This window comes from Kogia breviceps, chromosome 3 (assembly GCF_026419965.1).
Source record: "Kogia breviceps isolate mKogBre1 chromosome 3, mKogBre1 haplotype 1, whole genome shotgun sequence".
Taxonomy (NCBI): Eukaryota; Metazoa; Chordata; class Mammalia; order Artiodactyla; family Physeteridae; genus Kogia; species Kogia breviceps.
Window position 1 is genome coordinate 157,919,621 of NC_081312.1, and position 19,118 is coordinate 157,938,738.

The 19,118-nt window shown below is 41.0% G+C and overlaps 1 protein-coding gene across 6 annotated transcripts in view; it reads right to left on the reverse strand.

The window, feature by feature from the left end:
• The window catches only part of TJP1 (tight junction protein 1), a 257,714-nt gene extending 247,966 nt beyond the window's left edge, over positions 1-9,748 (reverse strand). For 4 of the 6 annotated variants that reach the window (XM_067030109.1, XM_067030111.1, XM_067030110.1 and 1 more), the window contains exon 1: positions 9,576-9,729. In XM_067030109.1, coding sequence (XP_066886210.1) covers positions 9,576-9,670 — 95 coding nt within the window. In that variant the 5' untranslated portion in view covers positions 9,671-9,729. Of the gene's footprint in view, positions 1-9,575 lie in introns of all 6 variants that reach the window. The other 2 variants (XM_067030107.1, XM_067030106.1) reach the window with 1 other exon arrangement.
• Positions 9,749-19,118: the final 9,370 nt, after the last annotated feature.

Here is a 19,118-nt window from a genome sequence, read left to right on the forward strand (position 1 = left end):
TCTCCCAATAGCCTCAGGAGCAGCAGAGTAAATCTCCAAAATCAACTTGATGTACCCTGCATCTCTGGAATACCTGAATAGACAATGACTCATCCCAAAATTGAGGCAGTGGACTTTGTGTGATTTTGTCTGTATAGCTTTGCTTTTACCATTTGTCCTAGGGGTCTGTCTGGTTTTTTTGTTTGTTTGTTTGTTTGGGGTTTTTTTTAGTATAGTTTTTAGCAACTGTTATAATTGATAGATTTGTTTTCTGGTTTGGTTGCTCTCTTTTTTCTTTCTTTTATTTTTATTACTTTTAAATTTTTTTATTTTTAATAATTTTTTTTATTTTTTAATAACTTTATTTTTTTCTTTATTTTTTCTCCCTTTTCTTCTGAGCTGTGTGGCTGACAGGGTCTTGGTGCCCCGGCCGGGTGTCAGGCCTGTGTCTCTGAGGTGGGAGAGCTGAGTTCAGGACACTGGTCCACCAGAGACCTCCCAGCTCCACATAATATCAAATGGCGAAAGCTCTCCCAGAGATCTCCATCTCAACGCTAAGACCAAGCTCCACTGAACGACCAGCAAGCTACAGTGCTGGATACCCTATGCCAAACAACTAGCAAGACAGGAATACAACCCCATCCATTAGCAGAGAGGCTGCCTAAAATCATAATAAGGTCACAGACACCCCAGAACAAACCAGCAGATGCACTCCTGTCCACCAGAAAGAAAAGATCCAGCCTCATCCACCAGAACACAGGCACCAGTCCTCTCCACCAAGAAGCCTACACAACTCACTGAACCAACCTTAGCCACTTGGGGCAGACCCCAAAAACAAAGGGAACTACGAACCTGCAGCCTGCTAAAAGGAGACCTCAAACACACTAAGTTAAGCAAAATGAGAAGACGGAATACACACGGTAGATGAAGGAGCAAGGTAAAAACCCACCAGACCAAACAAATGAAGAGGAAACAGACAGTCTACCTGAAAAAGAATTCAGAGTAATGGTAGTAAAGGTGATCTAAAATCTTGGAAACAGAGTGGAGAAAATACAAGAAACCTTTAAGAAGGACGTAGAAGAACTAAAGAGCAAACAAACAATGATGAACAACACAATAAATGACATATGTTCTACATGTGGAACAATCAATAATGAAAGGACATATTTAAAGTGATGAAAGGGAAAAACCTACCACCAAGATTACTCTACCCACCAAGCATCTCATTCAGATTCGATGGGGAAATTAAAACCTTTACAGACAAGCAAAAGCTAAGACAATTCAGCACCACCAAACAAGCTTTACAACAAATGCTAAAGGAAATTCTCTAGGCAGGAAACACAAGAGAAGGAAAAGACCTACAATAACAAACGCAAAACAATTAAGAAAATTGTTAAGGAACATACATATCGATAACTAACTTAAATGTAAATGGATTAAACGCTCCAACCAAAAGACACAGACTGGCTGAATGGATACAAAAACAAGACCCATATATATGCTGTCGACAAGAGACCCACTTCAGACCTAGGGACACACACAGACTGAAAGTGAGGGGATGGAAAAAGATATTCCATGTAAATGGAAATCAAAAGCTGGAGTAGCAATTCTCATATCAGACAAAATAGACTTTAAAATAAAGATTGTGACAAGAGATAAGGAAGGACACTACATAACGATCAAAGGATCAATCCAAGAAGAAGATATAACAGTTGTAAATATTTACGCACCCAACATAGGAGCACCTCAATACATAAGGCAAATACTAACAGCCATAAAAGGGGAAATCGACAATAACACAATCATAGTAGGGGACTTTAACACCCCACTTTCACCACTGGATAGATCATCCAAAATGAAAATCAATAAGGAAACACAAGCTTTAAATGATACATTCAACAACATGGACTTAATTGATATTTATAGGACATTCCATCCAAAAACAACAGAATACACTTTCTTCTCAAGTGCTCATGGAACATTCTATAGGATAGATCATATCTTGGGTCACAAATCAAGCCTTGGTAAATTTAAGAAAACTGAAATCGTATCAAGTATCTTTTCCAACCACAACGCTATGAGACTAGATATCAATTACAGGAAAAAAACTGTAAAAAATGCAAACACATGGAAGCTAACAATACACTACTAAATAACCAAGAGATCACTGAAGAAATCATAGAGGAAGTCAAAAAATACCTAGAAACAAATGACAATGAAAACACGATGAAGCAAAACCTGTGGGATACAGCAAAAGCAATTCTAAGAGGGAAGTTTATAGCAATACAATCCTACCTCAAGAAACAAGAAACATCTCAAATAAACAACCTAACCTTACACCTAAAGCAGTTAGAGAAAGAACAACAAAAAACCTCCAGAGTTAGCAGAAGGAAAGAAATCATAAAGATCAGATCAGAAATAAATGAAAAAGAGCTTCCCTAGTGGCACAGTGGTTGAGAATCCTCCTGCCGATGCAGGGGACACAGGTTCATGGCCTGGTCTGGGAAGATCTCACATGCCGCGGAGCGGCTAGACCCGTGAGCCGTGGCTGCTGAGCCTGTGTGTCCGGAGCCTGTGCTCCGCAATGGGAGAGGCCACAAAGGTGAGAGGCCCGTGTACCACAAAAAACCCCAAAAACACAAAACAGAAATAAATGAAAAAGAAATGAAGGAAACAATAGCAAAGATCAATAAAACTAAAAGCTGGTTCTTTGAGAAGATAAACAAAATTGATAAACCATTAGTCAGACTCATCAAGAAACAAGGGGAAAAGACTCAAATCAACAGAACTGAAAAAGAAGTAACACCTGACAGTGCAGAAATATAAAGGATCATGAGAAATTACTACAAGCAACTATCTGCCAGTAAAATGGACAACCTGGAAGAAATGGACAAATTCATAGAAAAGCAAAATGTTCCAAGACTGAACCAGGAAGAAACAGAAAACATAAACAGACCAATCACAAGCACTGAAATTGAGACTGTGATTAAAAATCTTCCCACCAGGGCTTCCCTGGTGGCGCAGTGGTTGAGAGTCTGCCTGTCAACGCAGGGGACACAGGTTCATGCCCCAGTCTGGGAAGATCCCACATGCCGCGAAGCGGCTAGGCCCGTGAGCCATGGCCGCTGAGCCTGTGCGTCCGGAGCCTGTGCTCTGCAACGGGAGAGGCCACAACAGTGAGAGGCCCGCATAACGCAAAAAAAAAAAAAAAAAAAAAATCTTCCAACAAACAAAAGCCCAGGACCAGATGGCTTCACAGGCACATTCTAGCAAACATTTAGAGAAGAGCTAACACCTACCCTTCTCAAACTCTTCCAAAATACAGCAGAGGGAGGAACACTCCCAAACTCATTCTATGAGGCCACCATCACCCTAATACCAAAACCAGACAAAGATGTCACAAAAAATGAAAACTACAGGCCAATGTCACTGATGAACACAGATGCAAAAATCCTCAACAAAATACTAGCAAACAGAATCCAGCAGCACATTAAAAGGATCATACACCATGATCAAGTGGGGTTTATCCCAGGAATGCAAGGATTCTTCAATATACGCAAATCAATCAATGTGATAAACCATATTAACAAATTGAAGGAGAAAAACCATATGATCATCAATAGATGCAGAAAAAACTTCTGACAAAATTGAACACCCATTTATGACAAAAACCCTCCAGAAAGTAGGCATAGAGGGAACTTACCTCAACAAAATAAAGGACATATATGACAAACCCACAGCCAACATCGTTCTCAATGGTGAAAAACTGAAACCATTTCCTCTAAGATCAGGAACAAGACAAGGTTGTCCACTCTCAGCACTATTATTCAACAGTTTTGGAAGTTTTAGCCACAGCAATCAGACAAGAAAAAGAAATAAAAGGAATCCAAATCGTAAAAGAAGAAGTAATGCTGTTACTGTTTGCAGATGACATGATACTATACACAAAGAATCCTAAATATGCTACCAGAAAACTACTAGAGCTAATCAATGAATTCGGTAAACTAACAGGATACAAAATTAATGCACAGAAATCTCTTGCATTCCTATATACTAACAATGAAAAACCTGAAAGAGAAGTTAAGGAAACACTCCCATTTACCACTGTGACAAAAAGAATAAAATACCTAGCTATAAACCTACCTAAGGAGACAGAAGACCTTTATGCAGAAAACTATAAGATGCTGATGAGAGAAATTAAAGATGATATAAACAGATGGAGAGATATACCATGTTCTTGGATTGGAATAATAAACATTGTGAAAATGACTATACTACCCAAAGCAATCTACAGATTCAATGCAATTCCTATCAAACTACCAATGACATTTTCCACAGAACTAGAATTTAAAAAATCTTAAAATTTGTATGGAGACACAAAAGACCCCAAACAGCCAAAGTAATCTTGAGGGAAAAATTGGAGCTGGAGGAATCAGACTCCCTGACTTCAGACTATACTACAAAGCTACAGTGATCAAGACAATATGGTAGTGGCAAAACCCAGAAATATAGATCAATAGAACAGGATAGAAAGCCCAGAGATAAACCCACGCACCTATGGTCAACTAATCTATGGCAAAGGATGCAAGGATAGACAGTCCTTCAATAAGTCTCTTATTGAAGACAGTCTCTTCAATAAGAGAGACAGTCTCATCAATAAGTGGTGCTGGGAAAGACAGTCTCTTCAATAAATGGTGCTGGGAAAACTGGACAGCTACATGTAAAAGAATGAAATTAGAACAGTCCCTAACACCATACACAAAAATAAACTAAAAATGGATTAAAGAGCTAAATGTAAGGACAGACACTATAAAACTCTTAGAGGAAAACATAGGCAGAACACTATATAACATGAATCACAGCAAGATCCTTTTTGACCCATCTCCTAGAGAAATGGAAATAAAAGAAAAATAAACAAATGGGACCTAATGAAACTTAAAAGCTTTTGCACAGCAAAGGAAAACATAAAGAAGATGAAAAGACAACCCTCAGAATGGGAGAAAATATTAGCAAATGCAGCAACTGACAAAGGATTAATCTCCAAAATTTACAAGTAGCTCATGCAGCTCAATATCAAAAATACAAACAACCCAATCCAAAAATGGGCAGAAGACCTAAATAGACATTTCTCCAAAGAAGATATACAGATTGCCAACAAACACATAAAAGGATGCTCAACTTCACTAATCATTAGAGAAATGCAAACCAAAACTACAATGAGGTATCACCTCATACCAGTCAGAATGGCCATCATCAAAAAATCTACAAACAATAAATGCTGGAGAGGGTGTGGAGAAAAGGGAAGCCTCTTGCACTGTTGGTGGGAATGTAAATTGATACAGCCACTATGGAGAACAGTATGGCAGTTCCTTAAAAAATATAAATAGAACTACCATCTGACCCAGCAATCCCACTACTGGGCATATACCCTGAGAAAACCATAATTCAAAAAGAGTCATGTACCACAATGTTCACTGCAGCTCTATTTACAATAGTCAGGACATGGAAGCAACCTAAGTGTCCATCGAGAGATAAATGGATAAAGAAGATGTGGCACATATATACAATGGAATATTACTCAGCCATAAAAAGAAACAAAATTGAGTTATTTGTAGTGAGGTGGATGGACCTAGAGTCTGTCATACAGAGTGAAGTAAGTCAGAAAGAGAAAAACAAATACCGTATGCTAACACATGTATATGGAATGTAAAAAAAAAAATGGTTCTGAAGAACCTAGGGGTAGGACAGGAATAGAGACGCAGATGTAGAGAATGGACTTGAGGACACGGAAAGGAGGAAGGGTAAGCTGGGACGAAGTGAGAGAGTGGCATGGACATATATACACTACCAAATGTAAAATAGATAGCTAGTGGGAAGCAGCCACATCGCACAGGGAGATCAGCTCGGTGCTTTATGACCACCTAGAGGGGTGGGATAGGGAGGGTGGGAGGGAGACTTGTACAAGAGGGAGGAGATATGGTGATGTATGTATATGTATAGCTGATTCACTTTGTTATAAAGCAGAAAGCAGAAACTAACACACCATTGTAAAGCAATTTTACCCTAATAAGATGTTAAAAAAAATCAAGGCTCTGGCAATAATAAACTCATTATGAAAATATTTTTTGCATTTCACCTAAAATAGACAGGAGTAACAGCTATTTGGGCCTCACATCTGCTGAACAGCAAGGAGCCGGCCATGGTTCCTGCAATGGATTGAACTGTGCCCCTCCTCCCCCTACCTCCTAACAATCCAGTGGATGTGACCCTGTTTAGAGAAAGTGTCTTCACAGGGTTTACTACAGTGAGGATCTCGAGATGAGCTCACCCTGGATTACCCAGCTGGACCCTAACTCTGATGACAAGTGTTCTTATAAGAGACAGAAGAGGAGAAGACAAGACACACAGACAAGACCACGTGAGGGTGCTGAGAGAGACTAAAGAGGAATCCAAGGAACCCTGGGGTCACAGACACTGGAGGAGGCAGGAAGGATTCTCCCCAGAGTTCCTGGAGGAGCGTGGCCTTGCCGACGCCTTTATTTCAGACTCTGGCCTCCAGAACTGCGGGAGAAGAAATTCCTGTTGCTTTCAGTGATCTGTTACGGCAGATCTAGGAAATACCACGCTCTACTGCTTCTGTCTATCACTGACCATTATCTGAGGCCCCCAGAGCAGGCAGCAGCCGCACAAACTCACATCTCCCTTGGGTAACAGGCCTGAGTTCCAGGTTCGTGAACAGTAATGATTCAGAACCAAATACTGCAAACACTCCTAGTTACTAAACTTCTTAGAGAAGGAGCCAAGGAGAAGAGGGCTCCTGCAGGCTCCACTGATGCAGGTCGGGCTGTGTGTCCACTTCAGTTTCCATGTAAAATGGTCTGCAAGTGCTGTACTCCTTAAAGGATTTGTAGAGCCAGTCAGAAAGACAGAAAGATATTGCAAAGAGGAAAGTGGATGAGCACAAATGGCCAAACTAGGTAGGAGTGTGGGGCCAAAGCACTGGCCCATTCAACCCTAACCTTCACTTAGACAGGCATAAGCTTTGCAGGTATGCAGTCTTCCCATACAGACTGTAATAGTTAAAAGAGAGAAACACAGGGAGCATACACATCTTCCTAAACGTCTTCACATAAACCTTTATATAAGCCATGAACAATGACCGTGGTATGTCCTCACATTTTATAAATGGACATAAGCTGGTGCACCCCAAGGTCTGAATGCACTGTTGATGTCGTCTGTGGGTTCCCACCAACCACTCTGGAGACACACCCCATCCTCACATTTTCTAGCCAAATAATGACCCCATCCATCTCAAATTCTCCATGTGCAGTTGCTAGGGCACTGTCAAAATGAAATGTTATCTAGAAAATAAATTCCAGAAGACGTACGAAATAGATTAACCAGGCAGCACAATATTCTCCAACTAAAAAAAAAAAAAAAAAAAGACTATACATCTATGTCCCAAAGTACCACCCAGTGCCAAGTTTTGTAGAGTGTGCTCTTCACTTTGCCACAGGAGAAAGTAGATAACATCTGCAAATCCGCTTACCATTGAGTGGAAATCCTGAAATGCTCATTTAAGATTGTGGGAAAGCTCAATGAAATCCCCCTCTTTCCAGGCTGTCTCTTCATAAGACGGTTTTTAATGCTGGTCCCAGGTCACTGCCTACCTCAAACATGAACCTCTAGAGTACAAACGTTACCAGGATTTTATTTCCTTGTGTTCTCTCTTCACAAACTCTATACTTGGGAAACTAGTTTCAGAAGCAGCACTCCAATGATAAGAATAAACCAAGCTTCTTGACCTTGTGACCAATTGCTGCTAATATTCATGCCTAACAGCTCCTCAAACCTTATTTCCACATCTTGGTTTTTAAGTGTAACATGAAGAAAATTTCCTTGGGAATTCCTTGGCAGTCCAGTGGTTAGGACTCTGCGCTTTCACTGCCAAGCATGCAGGTTCAATCCCTGGTCAGGAAACTAAGATCCTGCAAGCCGTTCAGCGCGGCCAAAAAAAAAAAAAATTCCTTAACTTTCTTTTCCAATTATGCATTAAAAATTCATTTATTCAACAGTTATCTTTTGCGAACCTATTTTGTACCAGACACTGCTTGAAGAGAATTTAGTAATCAACTAAACAGACTAAAGCCCTGGCCCCTCGCTACTTACATTCTAGGGCGGGGTGGGGGGTGGGGGGGGGTGGAGAAGTGATATATACGAAAATTAAGTAAAATAGGCAGTGTGTTTGATACTGATAAGCACTCAGGAGAAAATCTGAGTCAGGGGGTAAGACTGTCGGTGCTGACCTCTCCTTTTTTTTGTTTTTTTTGTTTTTTTTTCTGTAAACCATCCATACGAAAAGTCAACTTCAAATGTTACTGCTTCTTGCTTCAGAATAATGACATATTCTTGATGTATTTGCTAAAACTGTCTTCCATGGACATTTCTTAATTCAATCACTGTCAACTTTTACCACAGCCTAGTCTTCCAGGTGTTGTCACTTGCTGTTCATCAAATTAAAATATTTTGCAGAATAAATTTATCTTTTTTTACAACTGGGCGGGAGTGGGGGGGTGGGGGGTGGAGGAAGACAATAATATTTACTCAGCACCTACTATGCAGTGGGGGAGAGTGGCCAGCACTTTGTATTGACCATCACAGTTGGTCTACACATGGCCCCATGAGGTAGAGAACATTGTTCCCATTTTACAGACGAAGAAACAGATTCTCCAGCAACTTGCCTATGGTCACACAATAAGTGGTACAGCTGAAATTTGAACTTTGCTGCTCATAACTTTTGGTCTTACCTCCAAAATTCTCCACTATTGGGATTTTTTTTTAAGCTTTTTCCTGGATGCTCAATCCTTATGTTCCTTAGATCGTTATTCCATTTTGCCTTACATAGCAGACATTACTCTTCCCAATGCTTAAATGCAGCCTCACTTCCTTTCCCTATAACCTTAAAATTAAACTGAACTATGTTCAGTTGAATTGAATCAACCTCTATCAACTATATTAACCACGCATTTTTTAATTGAAATAACCACAATCACCGGCACCTTTTTTCTACAGTCACCACCCCTTTACCGGACCATTCCTCTTGTGACAGAACCGCACACCTAAGTCCCAAGTGGATGGAACGCCTGGGTCGCCACTGGGATTCCCTGTGACATGTTTACATGCTAATAAACCGCGATACAATCGATAGATGATCCGGTGTATACACCGGCTCCAGGTGACCCTAGACACCTTTCTTTAGGGGCGTTCTTCCCGTTACCCCGAGAGCGGTTTCCAGGTGGGAGCACCGGACGGCCTACAGGTAAAGCCCAGTCACCGACCCCGCGAGGATGACCCCACAGGCCGCGGACGTCCCGACCCGAATCGGCGGCCGATGGATCCGAGGCGCCGCAGGAAACGCACGGCGAGCCCGGCTGGACGTTCGGAGCCAGAACCTGCCGGCGCGGCGCCTCCCTGGGCCACGGTCCCCGCCCCGCCCAGCCGCGCGCTCTCTGGTGACCGAGGGCGTTGAGGGTGCCCACCGCCCGGCCCCCGGCCCGTTGCCCCCCGCCGACCCCGCTCCCGGGCCCCGCCCTCACCACAGCCTCCTCTTGAGCGGCAGAAGGCTGCCGCGGTTGGACGGCGTGACGCCGATGGCCATCTGCAGCACCGTCAGGTACTTCTGGTACTTCATCTTGTCTCCGCTCCGCTCGCGGCCCGGGCCCCGCCGCCGCCGCCGCCGCCGCCGGCACAGCCCCTCCAGGCGCCGCATAGGTCAGCCCTGGGCCATCCGCCGCCGCCCGCACCCACCGCCCGGACCCACTGCCCCGCGCCCCGGCCCCCCGCCGCCGCCGCCGCCGCCGCCGCCGCCGCCGCCGCCGCCGCCACCGTGCGTCCGGCCGTGCGTGCCGGGTCCCGCGCCCGCGTGCGTGCGTGCCCGCCGCTCCCGCCGCCGCTGCCGTGCGTGGCCCGCGCCCCGTCGCCCAGCGCTGCGCACCGGCTGGCGGGGCTCCGGTCCGGAGCGGCGGGCGAGGTACCGCCCCGCATTGCCCCCCCCCCCCCCCGCCCATCCCGTCCTCCGCCCCGCCCCCGCGGCCTCGCTCCCCTCAGCGCTTGGCTGGAGCTCGCTTTCCACCACCTCACTCCCACAGAATCCCAACCACAACCTTCCAGAGAAGGAAAAATTACTATTTTGTATTTATAATTACCCCCGAATAGCTGTCACCGTCACTTACGCTCTACCCTGAAGTGTGTGGACGCGTGCTGTATATAAAATGCACGCGTGTCCGTGTGCTGTACCTGTGGATACCGCGTGTGTACGCGGGCGGGCAGGCGGTGGACAGGACCCTGAACCGTGCAAAACCATCTTCATCAAGGGGAAAATCAACATTGTTCCACGACCTTTAAAAATGTCCAAACATGCCTAGCTGTTCATTCATGGTTATAAATGTGTAGGGATGAAACAAAAAAAAGCAAACCAATCATTTGTCATGCTGTAAAGCATTACAAACATGGAGACTTGAAGTGTTTTATTTCTGTGTAGGAAAAAGTTAACAAGAGTGGCTTGACCAGTGCTTGTCTTTTCCTGAGAGTTGTTATATGCCGAGAGAGCATCTTTTCTGTCTTGGCAAAGTGTCCTGTTTGGGTCACTTTCAACGTTTTATCCTCTGGGCGTTCCCCATCGCAGAGTGTGTCCGAGTTCCTTTAATGCGATGTCCTCTGGGATATCCCCATCCTTTTGTCACAGCCGCTTCCTTCATTCAAGTTTGCATTCAGTGCGGTTCCCCCAGCGGCACATCTAAAGGCTCTGGAAAGGTGGCAACATCAGCATCCCCACAGTTGCCTATTTTTTTTATAACTCCAATTACATTCCATTCATATTTCATGCCACTTCCATCTTTATCGTTTTTTGTTTCTTTGCTGCACTTCCATCTTTGTTGCCCAATTTCCTCTTTCAGTTACCCTTTTTCTGTTTTTGTTTTTGTTTTTTAACAAGGCTCTGTGGGTATATCACTGGGAAAAAAGGAGGCAACACAACGGCACACTTTGCTGTCAGTGGCTAAGCTATAAAATGCTCAGAGACCAAATACTGACAACTTTGAAAGAACTGCTATCACTGATTGTGACGCACATGTTATGTGGTGATTTCTGGACTAAAGAGCTGGCGTCAAGTTTGTACTATATGTATTGGTACTGGATGTATTTACTCACAGTTAGTATGCCATGAGAACTAAAATTTCACCCATATTGTTGAGCAGCTAGTATTATTTAATTAAACCGTGGTAGCTGACATCAGGCATATCTGAACCTGCAAAGCAAGGACTGCCTGGAAGCAGGTGTATACTGTATGTATATGTGAAGAGCACAGATAACAAGTGCCTATGCACCCACCAGGCAGAATGATCAAACGTCAACCCACTCCCGCTACAATGCATCCCTCCTGTACATCTACTTAAACACTTCATTTTCAAATTAATTAGCACACAGAGGAATTAGAAAAAAACAGTCTCCTGGTTTAGGCTCTAATCATGATTTCACAGTCACTTTGGTAGAAAAGCAGGTCTAAATCTATTTCACTTTTGTTTATTCAGAGGTTTTAGCTCTCACATAAAATGAGGAGTTGGCAGATCTTTCACACTGCAAATGTATATTCATAACTGGGAAAGGACCTTTTAAAAGGTACTGGGAGCAGTACTTTTAAAAGACATCAGGGCCTGTACTTATCTATTCACCATTTCTTAGATGTGCTCATCCTTTTGCATCAACTGACTATACTGTTGTAAGGTATTTGATGAAAATACTACACTGTACTCAAGGATTTAGATAACTGGAGGTCGAGGGGATCTATTCAGAATAACGAGGGATAAAAATAAATCTGGCAGAAGCACCATCCAGAATGGCAGAAAAATCTGCTTCTCCATAAAAAGAGAGTGCTGGCTTAAATTGTCAAATCAACCTTTTCAGAACTCCAGAAATCAAGCAAAGGCTTGCAACAATCCCAAGATTGTTTTTCAAGAAAAATGACTGAATCTTGATAAGAACAGTGAGCCTTATGGGATTTTAACTTGCCCACTTCCCAACCCCTTCTACCCAGCCCTGTGGTAGCCTTGGAAACTAATAGCCTCATAACTACAATAGCTTTGAAATCCAGTAGACTAGCAGCCACTGGAAGGGAAGAATGGGTTTAGAGGTCCCCAAAAGCCTTATCCCCAGAGAACTGTCATTATTTGATCTGTTGGCAGCTTCGCTCACAAGGCTTGTCTTTATTTGACCTGCCTCAGAATTCACTCTAGGCAACCAGCCCTGTCCTTAGGGCATTTGTCAAAAACAATCAGCAGCAGTTGTTTAACATTACAGCTGCCTGAGGTGGTGAAACCAGTTGGGGCTAACAAGAGGTTAACCAAAAAAATGCAAAAATGGGGAATGAGAGTCCATAGTGTGCCTTGAAAGCTGACATATTCCTGGGAATCCAGAATGCCATGCATGGTGCAGGACTGTGCACGCACTCAGGAAACACCTGAGAAGGCCCTAATTTCTCACTTCTGGTTGACTTCGAGGTTCAGTGCAAGCAGAAAGTGAAGGCTAAAGAAGAGTCATAACTTACCTACCAGAATATTGAAGGCATGCCCCAACACACACACAGCCTCTCAGCAAAGGCTAGGAGATTTACTGGTTCAAAACATTTAAGTAAACCTCTGTCCAATAATTAGTTGACCACTAAACTACTGGATCAGGGACGTCAGTGGCCACACATGACAACGAATACAGACTGTACAGAATTAGTCTGGAAAAGTCACTAGACAAGCAACAACAATGAACCTTGGGGTAGGAGGAGGGATATTATTTCTAGAATGGCCACATTTTGTTATTCAAAATGTCCACACTCCAACAAAAATAAAATTACAGGACATGCAAAGCAACAGAACAATACAGTCCTTATATAGGGGAAATTGTTGTTAATAGAAACTGTTCTTGAGGAAGCCCAGGCATTGGACTTACTGGACAAAGACTTTAAATCAGCTATTATAAATATGTTCAGTAAAGGAAACCATATGCTAAGAATTAAGGAAAGTATGACAAAAATATCTCACCAAATAAATAATATCAAAAACAGAATTTTTAAAAAAATAGAAACCTGGAGTTTTGAAAAATACAATAACTGAAATTAAAAATTCAACAACATATTTGAACTGGCAGAGTAAGAGTCAGTGAACTCTAGTATAAACTGAGTTTATCCAGTCTGATGAATAGAAAGGAAAAAGAATGAAGAAAAACAAACAGATTCAGAGACCTATGAAAAACCATTAAACATACCAATATATGCATAAAGTCCCAAAGGAAAGGAGACAGAGAAAGGACCCAAAGAATATTTGAAGAAATAATAACTAAAAACTTCCCAAATATTGTGAAATATATTAATCTGCATTCAAGGACATTCAAGGAGTTCAAAGAACTCCAAGTAGAATATACTCAAAGCAGTCCAGGGACTTCCCTGATGGTACAATGTGTAAGACTCCACACTCCCAATGCAGGGCGCCCAGGTCCGAACCCTGGTAAGGAAACTAGATCCCGCATGCATGCCGCAACTAAGAAGCACGCATGCGGCAATTAAAAAGTCCGCATGCTGCAACTAAAAGATCCTGTGTGCTGCAACCAAGACCTGGTGCAGCCAAAACTAACTAACTAAATAAAAATAAAACCTTTAAAAAAACCAAAAAAAAATACAGCAGTCCACACCTAGGCTAAAAGTCAAACTGCTGAAAGCCAAAGACAATAAGAGAATCTTAAAGCAGCAAGAGAAAAGCAACTTATCACATATAAGGGATCCTCAATAAGATTAACATCTGACTTTTCATCAGAAATGGAGGTCAGAAAGCAGAATGAAGACATTTAAAGGACTGAAAGAAAAAGACTATCATCTGCGAATTCTACATCCAGCAACAGTATACTTCAAAAATGAAGGAGAAATTAAGGCATTCCCAGATAAACTAAAACTGAGAAATCATGCCTAGCATACATGCACTTTAAGAAATACCAAAAGACTCCTTCAGGCTGAAATGAAGGATACTAAACAGTAACGTGAAGCCACATGAAGAAATATAGAACATTGGTAAAAAATAACTATCAAATTGAATATAAAAGAGAGTATAAAATATTTTAAATTTTTTAATTTAAAAAAATCTTTTAATTAAAAATATTTTTATTTGAAACTCTTAGCTGATTTAAAAGACAAATACATAAAGCAACAATTATAAACTGTATTGATGGGCTTATAATGTGTGAATGTATATATACATATTTATGTATTTATATGTAATCTGAATGATAATAACAGCACAAAGAAGAAGGGAGAGAATGGGGCACTACTGGAGCCTAGTTTTGGTGTCCTATAGAAATTAAATTAGTATTAATTTTACCTAGATTATTTTAAGTTAAGAAGTTAATTGTAATCCCCAAGACAACCATTAAAAAACAACTTTTTAAAATATAGTAAAAGAAACAACAAGGAAATTAAAATACTACACTAGAAAATGTACATCAAAAAAGAAGGCAGTAATAGAGAAACAGAGGAACAAAAAGACATAAGATATGTAGAAAACAAATAGCAAAATGGCAGCCACAAATCCTTCCTTATCAGTAATTTCATTAAATGTAACTATACTAAATATTCCAATCAAAAGACAGAGATTGACAGAATAGACATAAAAACATGATCCAACTATAGGCTATCTACAAGAGACATACTTTAAAGTCACAAATGGGTTGAAAGTAAAAGGATGGAAAGACATGTACCATGTAAAAACAAAGATGAAGTGGCTATACTAATATCAGACAAAATAGACTTTCAGAGGTAAATTGTTCCTAGAAACAAAGAAAAACATTTTATACTGACAAAAGGGTCAATCCATCAAGAAAACATAACATGTAAGAAATTCATTGCACATAACAGCAGAACCCCAAAATAGCAAAAACTGACAGAACTGAAGGGGAAAAGCAGACAATTCAACAATAATAATCAGAGATTTCAATATCCCCACTTTTCATAATGGATAGAAACAGGCAGATGTTCAACAAGGAAAAAGAAGTCTTGAACAATACCAAAGTCTTGAACAAAACCCAACTAGACCCAACACATTTGTGGATCATTTGCATCCAACACAGTAGAATACACACTTTTTTCAAGTGCACATGGAACATTCTTCAGGATAAATCATATATCAGGCCACAAAACAAGCCCTTGATAAATTTAAAAGTATTGAAACCATACAAAGTATGTTATCCAACCACAATGGAATTAAATCAGAAACCAGTTACAGAGGAAATTTGGGGAATTCAAAAATATGTGAAAATTAAACAAAACACCCCTAAACCTAAATAACCAATGGAACAAAGAAGAAATCATAAGAAAAATTAGAAAAAATTATGACTGAGACGAAAAGCATAACATAGGACTTGGATGCAGCTAAAGCAGTGCTATGAAGGAAATTTATAATTGTGATCCCAATATTTTAAAAGATGAAAGAGTTAAAATTTATAGCCTAACCTTCCACCTTAACAAATTAGAAAAGAAGAACACACTAAACCCAAAGCAAGCGGAAGGAAGGAAATAATAAATATTAGAGTGGAAATAAACAAAATAGAGAATAGAAAAATAATAGAGAAAAATTAACAAAACCAAAAGTTGGTTCTTAGAAGAGATAATAAAATTGACAAACCTTTAGCTAGACACCAAGGAGAAAAGGGAGAAAACGCAAATTACTAAAATTTGGAATGAAAGAGAGGACATCACCACCAATCTTACAGGCATAAAAAGGATTTTAAGGGACTACTATGAGTAATTGTATGCCAACAAATTAAATAACCTAGATGAAATGGGAAAATTCCTACAAAGACCAAAATGCTGACACTGACTCAAGAACAAACAGAAAATGTGAATAGAACTATAACAAGTAAAAAGATTGAATTTTAAAACTTCCCAAGGGGGCTTCCCTGGTGGCGCAGTGGTTGAGAGTCCGCCTGCCGATGCAGGGGATATGGGTTTGTGCCCCGGTCCGGGACGATCCCGCATGCCACGGAGCGGCTGGGCCCGTGAGCCGTGGCCGCTGAGCCTGCGCGTCCGGAGCCTGTGCCCTGCAATGGGAGAGGCCCGTGTACTGCAAAAAAAACCCCAAAAAACAAAAAGACTTCCCAAGGGCTTCCCAGTGGTGCAGTGGTTGAGAATCTGCCTGCCAATGCAGGGGACACGGGTTCGAGCCCTGGTCTGGGAAGATCCCACATGCCGCAGAGCAACTAGGCCCATGAGCCACAACTACTGAGCCTGTGCGTCTGGAGCCTGTGCTCTGCAACAAGAGAGGCCACGATAGTGAGAGGTCCGCACACCATGATGAAGAGTGGCCCCCGCTTGCCGCAACTAAAGAAAGCCCTTGCGCAGAAACGAAGACCCAACACAGCCAACAATAAATAAATATATAAATTTTTTAAAAAACAAAAAAAATACTTCCCACCATGCAAAGCCCAGGTCCAGGGGAAAGGGTTGATGTCAGTGTTGTTCACTGCTATATCTCTAGTCCCAAGAACAGGGTCTGGTATACAGTAGGCACTCAATAACTATTTGTTGAACTTGAGTGAGGGCATGAATGCAAAATGAAAGACTCCATGACTTTTCATAAAATGTATCATTTTCCTAACAAATGAGACAAACTACCCGTATAGTTTTGCATGCAGGGTAGATAAACATTACAGCTGGAAAGCTGACATCGTTTTACAAAGTCAAAGAAAAATGCGCTATTAGTTCTCAGAGGATAGCCAATGCTTCAAAGGAAAATGAGGGGGCTGCTACAATGACACGGTGCAAGACCCACGGGAAATCTTCCAGCAAGCAAGTCGCCGGGGATTATAGCACCTATACCTGTTGCCCACCTTCCTCTCAGACAGGGTCCTTCAAGTTGTTTTGACTACCACCTCCAGTAAGAAGCACATTTTAAAAATTTTTTTTTAAATTTATTGAAGTATAGTTGATTTACAATGTTGTGTTGATTTCTGCTGTACAGCAAAGTGATTCAGTTATACATATATATATTGGTTTGGCCAAAAGTTTTGTTCTTTTTTTTCCATAAGATGGCTCTAGTAGCACTTAGTTGTCTTTAACTTCATTCGAAACAATTTTGTTAGACTGTATGTGACAGCTGTCATATCAACGTGTGTTTAAAAAAAGACATCAAATTTGATGAATTTTTGTGTAGCCATTTAAATATTGAAGATGGAAGAAAAAAAGCAACATTGTGGGCATATTATGCTTTATTATTTCAAGAAAGATAAAAATGCAACCAAAACACAAAAAAAGATTTGTGCAGTGTATGGAGAAGGTGTGTGACTGACCAAACGTGTCAAAAGTGGTTTGCAAAGTTTTGACCAGAGATTTCTTGCTGGACGATGCTCCACAGTTGGATAGACCAGTTGAAGTTGATAGCAATCAAATCAAGACATCAATTGAGAACAATCAATGTCATACCACACGGGAGATAGACGACATACTCAAAATATCCAAATCAAGCGTTGAAAAGCATTTGCACCAGCTTGGTTATGTGAATCACTTTGATGTTTGCGTTCCAAATAAGTTAAGCGAAAAAACCTTCTTGACCATATTTCTGCATGCGATTCTCTACTTAAACGTAACGAAAACGTTCCGTTTTAAAAACAAATTGTGACAGGCAATGAAAAGTGGATACTGTACAATAATGTGGAACGGAAAAGATCATGGAGCAAGAGAAATGAACCACCACCAACCACACCAAAGGCTGGTCTTCATCCAAAGAAGGTGATGTTGTGTACATGGTGCGATTGGAAGGGAGTCCTCTATTATGAGCTCCTTCCGAAAAACCAAACGATTAATTCCAACAAGTACTGCTCCCAATTAGATCATCCGAAAGCAGCACTCAACGAGAAGTGTCCAGAATTAGTCAACAGAAAATGTGTAATCTTCCATCAGGATAATGCAAGACTGCATGTTTCTTTGATGACCAGGCAAAAACTGTTATAGCTTGGCTGGGAAGTTCTGACTCATCTGCTGTATTCACCAGATTTCTGTTTATTTCTATTTATTATTACCTTGAGATTTCTATTTATCTCGGTTTTTACAAAATTCTTTTAATAGAAAAAATTTCAGTTCCCTGGAAGACTATAAAAGGCACCTGGAACAGTTCTTTGCTCAAAAAGATAAAAAGTTTTGGGAAAATGAAATTATAAAGTTGCCTGAAAAATGGCAGAAGGTAGTGGAACAAAAGGGTGAATACACTGTCAATAACGTTCTTGGTGAAAATAAAAAATGTGTCTTTTATTTTTAGTTAAAAACCAAAGGCACTTTTTGGCCAACCCAATATATTCTTTTTCATATTCTTTTCCATTATGGTTTATCTCAGGATATTGAATGTAGCTCCCTGTGCGCTACAGTAGAACCTTTTTGTTGATCCATTCTATAGATAATAGTTTGCATCTGCTAATCCCAAACTCCCAATCCATCCTTCCCCCACCCTCCCCACCTTGGCAACCACAAGTCTGTTCTCTATGTCTGTGAGTCTGTTTCTATTTTGTAGATAAGTTCATTTGTGTCATATTTTAGATTCCACATATAAGTGATATCATATATTTGTCTTCCTCTGTCTGACTTACTTCACGTAGTATGACAGTCTCTAGGTCCATCCATGTTGCTGTAAATGGCATTATTTCATTCTTTTATGGCTGAGTAGTATTCCACTGTAATATATACCACATCTTCATCCATTCATCTGTTGATGGACATTTAGATTGCTTCCATGTCTTGGCTATTGTGAAGGGTGTTGCAATGAACATTGGGGTGCATGTATCTTTTTGAATTAGAATTTCTCCAGATACATGCCCAGGAGTGGGATTGCAGGATCATATGGTAACTCTATTTTCAGTTTTATAAGGAACCTCCATACTGTTCTCCATAGTGTCTGCACCAATTTACATTCCCACCAACAGTGTACAAGGGTTCCCTTTTCTCCACACCGTCTCCAGCATTTATTATTTGTAGACTTTTTGATGACAGCCATTCTGATTGGTGTGAAGTGGTACCTCATTGTAGTTTTGATTTGCATTTCTCTAATAATTAGTGATGTGGA